Source organism: Rousettus aegyptiacus, unplaced genomic scaffold, assembly GCF_014176215.1.
Source record: "Rousettus aegyptiacus isolate mRouAeg1 unplaced genomic scaffold, mRouAeg1.p scaffold_m13_p_10, whole genome shotgun sequence".
Classification (NCBI taxonomy): Eukaryota; Metazoa; Chordata; class Mammalia; order Chiroptera; family Pteropodidae; genus Rousettus; species Rousettus aegyptiacus.
Window position 1 is genome coordinate 87,306,153 of NW_023416285.1, and position 15,381 is coordinate 87,321,533.

At 39.5% G+C, this 15,381-nt stretch overlaps 1 protein-coding gene across 2 annotated transcripts in view; it reads right to left on the reverse strand.

The window, feature by feature from the left end:
* Positions 1-3,270: 3,270 nt before the first annotated feature.
* Positions 3,271-15,381, reverse strand: part of PLXDC2 (plexin domain containing 2) — a 355,810-nt gene continuing 343,699 nt past the window's right edge. For both annotated transcript variants that reach the window (XM_016124268.2, XM_016124276.2), the window contains exon 14: positions 3,271-4,237. In XM_016124268.2, coding sequence (XP_015979754.1) covers positions 4,121-4,237 — 117 coding nt within the window. In that variant the 3' untranslated portion in view covers positions 3,271-4,120. The remainder of the gene's footprint in view (positions 4,238-15,381) is intronic.

A 15,381-nucleotide genomic window follows, 5' to 3' on the forward strand; every position in this document is an offset into this window, starting at 1 on the left:
ACAAAACTTTTCTCAAATGGACAACAGACCCTAGGGGCATCACCAAATTCATACTCTTTCAGAATGAGGAAATAACAAGAATTTTCTTTTTGCCCCAAACTTAATAAATTATCCCAAGAATATATACTAGCTGCGTATTAGCATAATATAATTTAAAATAAATATGCCTTTTATATAGTCTGCATTTGCAAATTTGTACGTTCAAAATTAAGTTCCGCATATTTACATTTTAATTGTGATAGCCCCTTACATCTGTGTCACAGGGATAAAGTCAATATTTGAAGTTATTTATGTTTGGGGTATTTCTTTCTAAAGAGAAGCCTCCTGGTCAGCTCCTGGGCTTCCCTTTGCAGTGAAGAATACACTGAGAAATCGGAAGGAACTAGAGTAGCTAAGTGACTCTACATAATAAAGAACTAAGCCAGCTGAAGGAGGCACACGGGACTGGCATGGGGGAGGGGAGAGAGTCACGCAGAGGAAATATTGGGAAAATATTACAATGGGAGAAAAGGAATTTAAGCAATTTTGCTGGGTGCTTTGAATGTATTTCAAGAAGTGTATTGATCTGATTGTCTCTGAATGCTCTGTGGATGGATGGACTTTTCTTCCTCTAAATGCAAATGCTGGTACTAGTCTAACAGCTGTGCATTATTTGGATTACACTGACGTACGGTTTTAAAAGTCTGTACATCTATACATTTAGTCAATCTGCATAATCTTGCAAGAAAGACAGGACAAAAATATTTTTATTTTTCCAAATCGAGACTTACTGAGGTAAACGTGATTTTCCCAAAATAACATTGTGGAGATTCAAAGTTGGGTCAGCGGGTATTTGTTTTCACTGCCTCGCACGCCTGCCCATGATCAAAATGCTTAGATGTGGCCAAGAACTGCGGACTCTTCTCTTTTTCCTCCTCTACCTTTTCCTCCAAGGGAGGGGAGTTGAAAGGAAAGACCTCTATAGCACTGGGAACTAGAATTTCCTGTGATATTAGGAATGTTCCGTGTTGTCTAATATGGCAGCCACAGCCAATGTGGCTGCTGAGCACCAGAGTGTGGCTAGTGTGACTGAATTTTTATTTAATGTTAATTAATTTAAGTAGCCAGATCTGGCTAGTGGATATGATATTGGAAAGCATAGCTCTAGAAGCTACGTATGACAGATTAGAAAATGTCCTAGGTATCTCAAACTGAAATGATAATTGGGGTAAATTGTATGTTATCATTTATCTTTAGTTTTCTATTTGTTTAGTATAGCTTGAAGACCAAACCCTTCATAAACAAACCAACATTGTGGTCACTGCTATCTGATTGGCTTAAGATATTTTTCTAGTCTTTTAATATTTTTATCCAATGATTATTACTTTTACAAATAATTAAGATGAAATAACTAACTTCCTCTGTAGCACCATTTACCTGATTTCTCCAGAAGTTTGTATGTGTTCCTTTGCTCTTCATAATTTTTAAAATTGTTGTTGTTATTCTTTATTATGTCCATCGTATATTAAGTCACGTACAGGTGTGTCCTTTATATTAAAGGTGAGTCCTTTAATATATTTTAAGTTCAAAGCATCAGCAACTATTTTGAATTTCCAGAAACTTTGTGTGTCTGGTCTTCCTTTGTAGTAAATGGGCACCAAGAACGAAACAGATATATAAAATAGAATGAAAGTTTCATGAAAAAAAGATTGAGCCAGCCTTCCCCTTTACCACTAAAAGATTCATATACACAGTAATGTCTCACCACCTCTAACTCCTAATTCTGTTAGGAAGTTTTCCCACACTCCAGCAGCCTTTTTACTTCCAAAAAGTTGTCCCTATTACTTGGTGCTTTAGTTCACTGAACAATTCAGAGAGTTTTATGCTTTCCTACAAATTGCCAATTCTTTTGAATCAGAAATGGAAGATGGGAGGGTATGAAGATAATATTACTACTTCAAAGAATTGTGTAAGGAGTTGGTTATATATGCAGGATTTATATAACTGTCAACCCACGGCTATCAGAAGCCATACCTACCACAAAAGCTAGTGAAAGCAGAGTCATCTTATCCTAAAAGGAATCGTCTATGTGTCCCTTATGTCTTTGTAGAATACCAGTTGCACCAGTTACATTGGCAAGTCACTTGGTTATCGCTATCTGATCAAACCTACTCCACAAGAAACAAGTTGGGATATTTCATATAAACTGAACGAAGCTACAGCAGAGAGATTGTCATCACATCCTTCGATCACCTTGCTTGTCAATTATTAACTAAGTAGGTTAGGAAAAAAAATTACTACCCTCATCAGGTACTTAAAAATGTAAAGCATAATATATATGATGAAAAATGGCACTAGTTTACATTGGACATTTGTGAAGATAAATACGATATTCTTAGTGGGCTGATGTCATTCAATGTAGACAATGCTGTTTGTACCGTGCTGTCTAAGAGATCTCTGCTTCCTGCTACCTGAATCTGCAAATGGTAGACACTGTTGTCTACGAGAACCAACAGCTTCTTGGCACAGGATGTGAGTTTCATGGGTCGAGATGTTGATGAAATTTTACACACAGTACCTGAATTTTAAACTTTAGGAGCTCAGTATATATATTAACCACTTTCCTCTTCGAAGGGATGACTTTTCTTTCTTGGTTCATGGGGAAATTTCAAAACCCGGATTGTGATTATAGGGCAGATGACAGCTCCCTTGCGGAGCTTCTGACATTGGCTTTATTCAGCCAGGGAGGGGAGGGGGGGTTGGCGTGAATGAAACGGTGGCTCAAATAGGCAGGAAAATGATTGGCGCCGCAGCTAATTGAACCACCTTTGCTAAGTGACATAAAAATATTCTAATATTAAGGATTATTTTACAACTCTAGGGAAGTATGCAGTAATGCACCTTGCATTTGCTGTCTTGATGACCAAATGCACTCTTAGAGTCACAAGAGCCTGCCTTGTGTTAGTTATAAACAAAAATATATTTATATATATATTTATGTAACTACTATGTGCTTTAAAGAAAATTACTGTATGGTGCAGCAGGGTCCTTTCATTCTTTTCGTCGCCAGGGATGTGCTGACTTGACTGGCTTCTTAGCCGGGGAGCGACAATGAAATGGGCCTTCAGTACTGAAATGGCAGAAAGTTAAAAAAATACCCCTATGTTTAGAATCCCGCAACATTTTTGCTTGAAAAACGATTAAGGGACTGTCCGTCTTTTCGTTTCCTTCAGCCAAGAGCAACTGTGGCTTCATAGGACCTCACCGCTGGGAAATGGAGACAAGGCTTCACAAAACCGATCACAAGTTTTATTCTGCGGGGTGGGGCGGAACCCAGAGCCTCCTTTGCCACGCCCCCTTTCCTCCTCCTTAGCCAAAAGCTTGGAAATTCCGTCACCGTTCATAGAAAGGGCATTTAACCAGGAACAGCAACTCTGGGAAGAGGGAGGCATCGTTTAAACCTCCCGTGCAGATAAAAGATTTGTCCTATAAAGTAATGAACTTGTTGGGACAGGTGGGTCTAGACCAGAAAAAACAAAACCCTTTGGCCACACATCTGGTGATAGGACAGGAAACCCCACCTTTTGTGTTGGATTTTGCTCCTGCATGAGCTACTTTTCGCAGCTATCTTGAAACATTCAACATCATCGCCCTTCTGGGTGAAAAGGGTTCAGGCTTTGGAACACAGTTGTCTTGAGACATCAGAGAAGTATATTTGAACTAGAGGTATAGATCCCTTATGAACTAAAGCTTCGTTATGATTATTTTATTCTCCATCCCTTTGCAACCCTGCACCTAAGCTGACAGCATTGTAATCTTGTCATAATTCTGGTAAGTCCACCGGAGATGTTCTGAGTGAACTACCAACGCCATTCCACTGCGGAATTCTACATTCAGTGGTAAATGGTATCTTGTATAAGTGTTAAGTTTTCTTTTACCCTTTCTGGGCTGGCCTTGTCTAGAAATCGTGTCTCCTTCAGGCTACAGCAGCTTAGGGCTCTTTTGCGTGCTTGTGCGCGCGCGCGTGTCTGTGTGTGTGTGTATGTGTTCGTGTGTGTGTGCGCGTGTTTGTCTTAAAGGTATAGGCAGATTTTAGTCTTAACACCTGTAAGCCAGCACTGGTGCTTCCGTTCTAGAAAACTTAGCACTGCTCTGATACAATAAAACCTTCCTTCTCGCCCACTGGTTCAACTTCAGCATAGGCAGGATGACCGGAACCTCTTCGAAACTTCATCGCAGGCCATCTGCTTGGGCGTCTCTGAAAGGGAAAATGCAGAAATAATGAACACCAGGGTGATGATCACGTCACAGAAAAAAACGATTTGCCAAATATTGTCAAACAACGTCTGAATTAAATTTAGTAACGTGAAATTATCTCTTATTTTCGCCACGGTCAGAATCACATACCCGCCGAAGCCTCATGCCTGCATTCCATGATGGCACTGTCAGAACCTCTCAGGTGACAGTCCATTTGCCATACCTGCCCCCACAGGACTGAGAGCTTCTCAAAGGCAACCTTTATGTCTCACGCATATTTATGTCTAAAATATTCTATAAATGCCCACACGTAACTAGGCAAAAATGAACTGTCATTAGAAAAAGCAAACAAGCAAACATTCTTAATATGTAGCCACTAATACTTTCTCTTCTCTGGAAATCAATAATGATTTCATTTCTTTTTTATTTGTTAATTCATTCAAAAACAGAAGGCCATACAATTCAGTAGGGCACTCAGAAGTGTACTTCGATGGTGCTAGACTTACTGGCAAATGAAGGGAAAGAAATATTCATTACTATCTTAAGAAGTTATTAAGCAGAGACTTTCACATATTACTTTTTGTGCTTGAAAATGAACAGATGTCAAGCCCTGAAAACAGAATTTAACAGCAGAAGGCGTGGACCGTCTCGAACCGATGAACTAAGTAATTGCACATGTAGACGCGAGTCCTAAAATACAGGATCTCTGTATTGACAAAAGGAGCTCACTTCTCTCCAGTGCTGCGTCCATTGAACAAACCTCCCGTGATTTACAAATAGAAACGAATTACTAAGTTACAGCAGCTGAAACACTGACGTGCTTGTCATGGTCACAACAGTGCCGGAAACTGTTCCATTTATTAGAATGCCTGCAACTCTGGAATAAACAAGACGACAAACACTGGAGGAAGTTTGTTTCTACCTAAAGACTTGTAATGTGAAAGTGTTAAATCTCAGTGTGGATCTCCTGGCAGTCGGTAGCTTTCTGGATTCGCCAATTACATTCCAATGTCGATGATTAATGGCTGTAGAAGAGTGTTTATGTCAGGTTGGAATGAGTATTAGCTCTACTTTCTGGAAAAATACCAGTCGAGGTAATGACATTCTGCCTGCTAATAATATTATGCGCCATCTATAACATGTGGTCATAATGCTTTGTATGTATTAGCTGTTTAAGTCCCATGAGGTAAGTGGACGTGCATTATCCCTATTTTCCAAAAGAACAAGGTAAAACTAAGAGAGGGCTAGATAGCAAAATAGTGTGTCTTTTTGTTGGAACTAAAAATCATCATCAAGAAGCATCTCCGGGGAGATGGGCTCTGTGACTCGTGGTCATTCCTGCTTGTGGAAAAATACTGATTTGCCGCTGTGCTCACTATTTATAACCTCCACACTGGTTTCAGGGACCTCACAATTGGGCCTGGGAAGCCACAACCACCCCTACCTTCTCTGAGTCAAGGGCTCACTAAGTCTTTGTTCTAAATTCCCGCCTGTCTGAGGCCCACCTGGCCTGCGGGTCCACTTGGTGCCGTAGGTGGCTCATTAAACAGGGGCACATCAGAATGCTGATGATGATGCTTGTGGAAGTTACATTTCGTTAAGCTCCTAACTGTATCTCATGCTTCGTACTAGGTGACTTATGTATACGATCTCATTCGATATGCACAAATCAATCACTTACATTTTGCACAAACCTGTAAAGCTAGCCACTGGCAAAGCCAAGATCTAAAATGGGATCTATCTACTTCCACAGTTAATTCTCTCCACCGTAGACATTCTTTCTTAAAATTCCGTGGTTTGTGTATAACTCAACTGGAATTCGTGAACATGGTTCCATTTTTATTTTGGTCTTAAAAATATAACATTACCAACACTTCGGTATTCTTTTAATAAGTTAGAAATACAGTTGATAATTGTCTTAGGTGAAAAGATTCCAGGATTGTTGGTAATATTTATCATGTACTTTATAAGCTCATCACAGAGGTCCTTAAAATAAAGTACAAAAATATTGGACAGTGTAGCTTCCTCTGTTAACACAAAACTAACTTATTTTCTGAATTGATTATATAGTTTTAAAGAAAATTTCTCTTGATTTTTTTACTACTCGTTGTGGGAAAAAACATAGAAGTACCCCCAAAACATTTAAAATCCCCAGAGATTTCACCACTCACACATAATTTGTTTCAACTATCAGTGAACATCACTTACATCCATTTCTAGAAACATTAAATCATCGCATCATTGCATATACTGTTTAATTAGCTCCTTTTTTCCCCAAGTACGCATTGAAAAACATTCATGAAATACCCCCTCTAAAAAATTATTTTAAACATCAATAGAATATACTACTTACAACCAAAATCAGGATTTATATTGTCAACTTGATTTTGATGGTTTTTCTGAAAATTTTGACAACATAATGTTAATAGATGTCTTTGCAGCTCACCTGATAGGCATATCTCTAGTTCCTTTTATAAACTCCCAGAAGTGGAATTATTGGGGCAAAGAGAATGCACAGAGTATTTAACAACACCTGCAATGTCTAGTGTGATGCTCAGTGCTGTGTTGAAGAACATATGACTAAAGAAAGGTATGGGACATGGCTTCCAATTCATGGGGAGATAAAAACCATTTCAGGGGAAAGAAATCCTCAACCTGCAACCTAGTTTGGAACGGTGAGGAACATATAGGGAGGCAAGATTGAACATGCATTTCAAAGAAACACTCTAAAGGTGAACAAAATAGAACAGGTATAATTCGGCTACAAAATTATTCAGGGCTACTATTTTAGTTGTGCAAAACTGAAAAGTTTCTAGCTACTCTGTTGTTTTTGACTAGATTAAAAGAAAAGGATTACATTTTCCCGTAATAGTATCTTAAAATTTATAACCAAATCTAATAAATATGCAGCTGGGGTTTTAAAATTTTGGTCTGATTTTATATTCTTTCACAGTTCCTTGATGTCTCCATCTTATTCCTAAAAATGCCAAAGAGTAAAACTTTACTGAAATTCTGCTTTCTCCCTAGGACAGTCACATATCACAAGTCAATTATATGGTCTTAAACAAATCACCCAATTTCTCTGGGCCTTTGTTTCCTCATTTGTAAAATGTTATCTAAGGCTCTGTCGTCTAAACTCTTTGGAGCCTCATACCTGCTTGCCTGAGATAACTGACTTTAACATTGTAGAAAAATAATGGTTCAAAAACTCCTTGATATGGTGCTGCTTGTGATTATGGTCCCTCCTGCCTCTCTCCACTAACTTTTAGGATTTCTAAGTTTAAGAGAAATCTATATACTTTAGTTCTAACTGAAATTTATTTTCTCTGTCAAGTATGCAAAGTTTTCTTTATAAATGAAAACAATGACTGTGAGGGAATGACTGGATATTTGGTTCTCACAGAAAAATCTTAAAGATGTTGGTGCTATAATATGAGGCATCTAGCCAGTGCATAAAGGGGTCCAAAAAACCTGGCCATCATGTCTGGCTCTGCCGCAAAGTGTGATGGGTAACGACCAGGTATTCATATGTCTTACTTGAGGCTTATACATGTCCAAATCTGTCTTCTTTCTAGAGTAGCTAATTCTAATTGTTGCAGAAACTGACAGGGGCCATAGGATCACTTGCTAAGAAAGCAGGATGTATGCTGAAAATGGAAAAATTCAAACCAGACTAGAGTGTAATTCATTACAGAGATTCAGGAAGTAATGCCTTGAAACGTGACTGTGTGTAATGTGTGGGTGATCTCTAATTTCGTTCTGGAGAATTATTTATGTGATTAAACACACTCGGAAGTCGATGTTCACGGTGATACGTCAGCACTGGGGTGGGCTGTGCGATCTGGTACTCTCCCTAATTACTCCTTCAGTACTGTTAATCGAACAGTTATCCAGATCCGTCTCAATGGTCTGCGGCAAGATAATTAGCTGAAATATCCATAAACAAACCTGCAGGGTCCCCCCAGTTAGCACTGTACACGTGAAACTGCAGGGGGTCTTGGAGACCCCTCTTCAAAGCTCGGGTGGCAAAGCTCAGGCACAGTCAAGGACTGTGAAAGACAAGGGACTGATTTTGAAATTCAAAGCCCAGCTGGGAGACACCTGTGGTGCGCGATGGCCCTTGACAAACAGTCCAATGGAAATGTCTGGTGTTTAGTGCTACTGTCTGCGATGAACAGTGGGCAAGTGGAAAGAGGCTGGGATCAGGTGACTTAAACAGCATCCCTGTCCCGTCTACCTCCCGGCATAGGACTCAGGCAAAGTCACATGTTTTCTGTCACTCAGGTCCCCCACCGTGACAACGAAATGACTTCGATTATTGTTTTCCAAACTTTTTTTTAATATATTAAAAAAAAAAAGTTTAAGTCGCATATACTTTGCCTAGTAGCCCAGACAGATGGTACAGAGTAGGTCTCTCTTAATTGTGAGAGACTGGCTTACACACTCTCCCACAGCCCTGAGGGGGCCTATGGATCCTATACCTGCTTAGAGCGTGTTTCGGGGAACTTTAGATCTAAATCTGCGTTTCTCAAGCTGGACGTGTGTACAAATCACAAGGCTCTTGTTAAAATGCAGATGCTGATTCCGTAGGCCTGGGGTGGGGGAGGGGCCTGGGACTCCACATTTCAAACAAGGTCTCCCTGCTGACGCTGATGCTGCTGGTTCACGCTGGTTCACAGACTTTGAAGAGCAAGGGAGATGATTCTCTAAGGCCTCTTCAAACAGGAACATTTTACAAGTGAGCAGGAGAAAAAATCCTGCACTCTGACTTGCGTCTCCCGTGGACCTGCATGGGAACTTAAAGCACCTCGTACGGCTAGGGTGAACTTTCCGTGTTTAGCTTTGATAAAGTTTGTTCACGGGAAGGGAATTTCTTCTTTTTTTATACTTCTGAATATAAACTATTCTCTATTTTCCTTATTTTGTGTTGACTATTGTTTCAGCCTTTGGTTACACGTCTGGGTTGCCAGATTTAGCAAAATACAGAAAACATCAGTTAAGTTTGAATTTCCAGTAAATAATGGGTCACTTTTAAACACTATACTAGAAAATTACTCAAATTTTTAAATTTGAAATTCAAATTTATCTGAGTATCCCGTATTTTATTTGGCATCCCTATCAATCGAGAAACAATGTTTCTGGGTGCTGGCCAAACAGGCAATCTAATTAAAACAAACTGTTCCTGTTTGTGGCTGTGCTTCTTTGCTTCACGAATTGCAGGTCACTTTTTTCTTAAAAAGAGTAACTCAATTGATTTGTCCATCTTCTGGTCAAGAATTCCAAGAGTTAACTCACATGTGAGGGCAGCCTGGGCATTCTTTCATACGTTTTCTGCTCATCCGATATTGGTTGTTCTTCATGAGAAAGCTGTCTTCTTCTCCTGCGGCTGCCTCTTCTCCAGGCTGCAATTACTACTTGCCATTGCCCCGTGTATGATCCTGAAGAATTAGTTAATATAACCGGAGGTTGGCGCGTGTCCAAGATGAAAATTGTCCCAAAGCGTGTAGAGAAGAGCTATACGAACTGGGGTTAACAGAATTATCATATTATTTGTGCGATTCTTCTGAAAGCTAAACTACTCTTAAAATAAAAATTAAATAGTTCACCAATGGCTGCTAAATTAAGTACAAACTCTTTCATGTGGGAAGAAATAGCTTTTAGCCATACATTTCAAACACTTAAGGTTCATTATTTTCTTCCACAGTCCTTTCTTTCATGGTGGTTTTTAGACCTGACTAAAAATAACATCTCCTGGGGAGATTTTTAAAAAGTAGTGATGCCCAGACCCACTTCCGCCCACTGATTCAGAATCTCTGGCTGTAGCCCACACAGGTGTATTAGAAAAAAATTCTTCAGGTCAGTCATGCACCGCGAGGGTGAGAATCACTGTTAAACCATAGTTCTCTTGGTTCCGTGTCTGTACCCCAGGTGTCCCACTCGGAGCCTTTACCTATGCCGTTCCCATCTGGATTGTCACTTACTTCATCATATTTACTTAGGTAAACACAACCCATTTCACATTATTTCCAAGAAAGCTTTCCGGAACCCCGCCTATAAATGAGAAGTCGCTTTTCATTCTCCTGTGCTGTCTTGGACACTTCCTGGTATTATTCCTGTATCTCTTGTCCCATTTTAGCGCCATGTTACGGTTATTTATGCAGATGCAGACATATAGTGTGTGTGGACGTCCTGCTCTGCTTATATGTCCTGGGGCCAAGGATTATATCCTGTTCAACTCCGAAATGGTCACAGCAGTGGTGCGTTGAAGATATTTGACATCTGGAGTAAATCCTTTTTGTACCCTCTGCCTCTTCTGTAAGATATTATTTTCGGTAATAATCGTGAAAGACAATGAATAATAATAATGGCCAAACAAGAAATGCAAATGGTGAAAATCTTTGTTTCGCACTTCATAGCTATAACCGTGCCACTAAAAAACATTCCAAATGAATATTACTGTACAGAAATGGAAAACAGAATACATTAATTTGGAAAAAAAAAAAGGCACATGAAGGAATACTGCCAAATGAAAAAATATCCACAAGGATCAGAGAATGCTTGGCACTTTGCAGTAATGGAATTGAAGCGACTTCTGCTTGCTTCCAACTGAAGTAAGCTCTGTCTGTTCATATTTACAATCACAATGCTACCGTTCTTCATCCTGAATCTACTGTTTAACACAGATACACGTAGTGCCATATGGGCTGGAGACCCTATTAAGCCTAAAACAAGTGCTCAGGATTCCAGACTCTTATGAACTTATTCTCTAAATGAATGCGTACAAACTGAGTTTGCTGTCGGGGCAGAGTGTAATTGGGAGTTCTTGGAATTAACCTCCATGCAGAAGACAATGCTTACTAAAGGCTAAGTAATAAAACTGTGCTAAGTTGAAGTTTATAACTATAGTATGTTAGTACAATCCAACTATAACTGAATTAACTTTTTTGAACTTAGATCAGCAAAAGTTTCTAACTCAGAATTTCCGGCACACCATGGTAATAAAAACCCAAGCTTAATTTAGCCAGTTTTGTTATAATTTTACCATTCTCTACAAACAGTGCACTCCCTTGTGATCCGCACCTGGGGCAGACTGCGTCCAGTGCCCGCCCTTGGTTTCCCATTGTACCATGTCTAGCAAAGTGTCATGCTTGGGGAGACTCACAGAAGTGTCTGTGTTGACTTGCATAGATCTTATTCTATAGTTTTTGCTCCACAAGGGGCATGGCATCCGGATTGTTGTGCCGAGCTATCTTCTTGACTTTCTACTTTCCTTTTATGACTTCAGCCCGTTATGAGCCACTTTGTTGCCCAAAATGGTGATAGCGACTATTAGCGCATTCTTATGGGAATAACTCTTTTCTGTCAGCCAATAAAATTACTACTTATGCACCTCTATATAAAACATAGCACTGAACTTCAGGCATTTACTGGATGTTTAGGGAAAATAGGATATTTGCACACAAATGCTTCAACAGGAGCTAACTGATAGTACAAGCTAAAAACGCATACAGGAGATTGGATTACTCAATATAATAGCAAGTATCTGCTGAAGGCATTTGATGACAAATGCTGGGGACTTTCATGTGGATCTGAGATCAGGGATGGCTTCACGGGCAGAAAGGGCAGAACGAGACTTGATGACATCTGCAGCATCACCCGAAGGCTTTAGAAAACCCCAGCTTTTGGGTGTTTTGTTTTGTTCCCTGCTCTTCTTTATCCTCATGCAGCAACTTTAATGGCTTTAACGTTCCCTTCTTCAGGGTTCCTCCTGGATCATTTTGAAAACATCCACTCTCATCTCCTCTATATTACTCATTCTACCTCATCTCCAAACAGCCACCTCCCAGGCCTGGCTGCCTCATGGCATGGCATGCTCCCAAGTCCTTTAGATTGTGGAGTGATGCCTCTTACTGTCTTCACGATGCACCCAGATGTCACTTAGTTTCCTGCCAGCCTGAACGCCATGGCGGGCCATCTACAACCCATCTATTCTCTGTTCCCTCAGCTATCTGACAATCCATCCTGGCTAAGTCCTCCCACCCTCATCATAAATCCTCATCTCCTATATTTTCCTATTCTAGACCCTATCCACTCCTAAATACTGTAGGAAAAAGTCACATACTTAGGTTAAACCAGCCCCAAAGATTCACACTCTTTCAATTAGAAAGTCGGTGATTTTTCTTATTAAACTCTTAGGATGCACTCAAATTCCATCCGAACCCATGCTGCCGGCCCTCAATCTGGTGTTTCATCACCCATTTTTATTACAGAGAAGATTAAGCCATTGAGAAGATGCTAATCCTTTTCCATCCCTCTTCATTAATGCCTTTATATCTATCTACTCATTTTATCTTATCTGAAATAAAAGATATTCTTTCTCTGCTGCACAGTTAATTGCATTTCCTACTCAATCCTGTCTCTGCTTTGAAGTGACTTAGTTTCTCCCTCCTTCCAAGCAACTTAAGATACTCCTTTCATTGTTTCTTTCCCTGCACTCTAGATCAGGGGGGGGGGGGGGACTCGAAAAACCCTTTATTTGATGTTTCCTAATGTCTGCAGGACTGTATTTCTGCTGGATCCACTGCCTTCACATTACAAACCCATTTTTTTTTATCCCTTTAAATTTGGTGCCCACTCCCTCCCTGGCAACTGCATTCTCACAGGTCAAAATGATTTCACTGTCCCCAGCACCCTCTTCCTCTTATTCTGTGACTTGTCTAGAGCACGAACGTGGCTTCCTATCCTCCATTCCTGACTCTATATCCCCTTTGCTGGCTTTCTATGGTCTGTTCTCTTGCATCTTCTGTATTTATTTTTTTCGTTTAAAGCCGTCTACTTGCCTGGGTGACAAACATTAAATGTTGACATGTCCTAAAGTTTAGCCACGGATGCTCTAATCTCTTTTCTCACATCATTCTTCTTTATTATCTTGGGTTTCGACTTCCACTATTGTAATTTCTATTGTTTTATCACCTTAATCCATTCCTTTTCCCCAGTTGCTTTTTTTGAGAGGTCCACTTGTGATCTGACCAAACCTGTTTAAAATCTCCCCTCGTTTTCCTTTCTAAACTCTGTCTTCTGACATTTCTAATTCTGTGCCTGGAAACTTTAATTTCCCAGTTGCTCAGATTTTGGATTTTGGGATGTTCTTTGCTTCTTTTCGCCTCACAAATGCAATGCATAGAATGAGGACACCGTCACACGTTGACCATTAATAGGAGTTTTTGGAAATTGCTTAATTTCTTAGAATCTTCGTGACCTCATCTGTAAAATGGGGATATAATAATGCCTATACTTACGGGCCTCATGGGGAAATAGTGAGAATCAAAGATAGTCAATTGGAAGCTCTTTCAGACACAACGCTTTATGCAAATGAACTTGCTAAGTTCTTTTTCCTTCCCCTGGCTCTTGAATTAGCCCCATTCCATTCCTCGTACAGACGTCCTAGTTTGTCTCAGTTGTCACCTCACACGTGGATTACTGATACGGACTTCTAGCTCTGCTCTGAGGGTGCTCTCAGTCTTCTGGCTTTCTCTAGCACCCTTCCCCACATCATTTTCAACTTCTATTTCTTTATTACATCGTCGATTCTCCCTGCCTGTTGAATCAAGCCCAGATTTCATAGGTAGTTAGTTCATCAAAGCCCGTCACATCTAACCTCTGTCTACATTAAAGTCATTCCTAGTACTTGTCCATAGATATTAATGTATAGTTGAATAAGCCGATTCATCTTGCCCTTCCTTGACTTAAGGCTTTTGTAAAATCATAATATACCTCTCTCCCATATGAAATGTCATCTCTTCTTCCTCTTTGCTTAGGCACAGCATAGCACTCTTTTAAGACCTCTTAAATGAAATTCCCCCTGACTAATATGTCTGTCTTTTATAGTACTCGACTACACCCTTTATTCAGCATTGATTATACCTTTGATGTTTGTTTTATTATTATTAAATTCATATGTGGCTATTTGGCCTTAAAAGCTTTTATGTTGTATATATCCATATATATAATATACTGGGAAATACGATTATACATAGGGTGACCACATGATTTATTTTTTATTTTTTCATTGTGAATGGGAGAATTACTGAGAATTATATCAGACAACAGATATAAACTGGGATAGTATAGGCAAAATGGGATTATGTTTGCCCTAGTTATACCCCTCTGTGACATTAAATGCATTTACCAAATTGCACTGTACAAACATGAGCTTTGTTTTGATTGATTTCCCATAACACAAGCTGAGAAGAATCCAGTCTTCCTTAACATCAGCCTTACTTCCTAATACCCTGCCGATACTGCATTTGGTATTTTGAACCGCATTGCCATAAATGGTTATTTTCTACTAAAATAGAAAAATAATTTGTTATTATACAGGCAATTTACTCTGAGGAAAAGTGATATGCAATGAATGTGAAAACAGGCCAGTTCGCTGTTGCACAGTGGCTTGGTTAAAAGACAAGATAATGCTGCTCGGGTCGCAAATGTTCTAATAAAAGTCGAATGTGAGTTAGTGCTGCTCTGTGCAACAATGAGACTGGCTGTTTTCCTAAGAAGTTGTTCTCGTAAAGTTACTTGTATCTGAGCATCAGTACGTTCCCGAGTGAGGTCAAACAAAAGCTGGCAAGTCAAGCTTTAATTAGCCACGACCTTAGCAATGGTGCAGAGTCAGTTATTTAAGTGGTTGGGTGCTTTAACTCACCTTTAATCACAAGACGAGGGCACAGCTCAATAAAATGATCTACACCATTAAACCCAGGAGTGGACACTATTTATTTGAAGATCTAGACTAATGCTTATCAAGTGAACCAAGGCCAACACAGACATATCATATTAAATTGGTATTTCGTGACGAGTTTAATTTCTCTATGTTTAAAAGTATTAGAAAAAATTTAAAAGGCATCTAGCACATATTATACCTCTTTAAGGTAGTACATTGAAAAATAAATTCCTATCATGATGTACCTTTTTAAAATCTGAGGAACTTGATGTATTTATTTTGGAATTTTGGATTCATATTACCTCTTATCAAATTAATCTGGAGAATGAAATTAAAGAAATAATTTTGGTTCTGAGAAGGGGAACAATGTAGCTTTAGTATGGCAGGAAAATAAGTCAAGGAATACGTGCTGTAGAAGATCA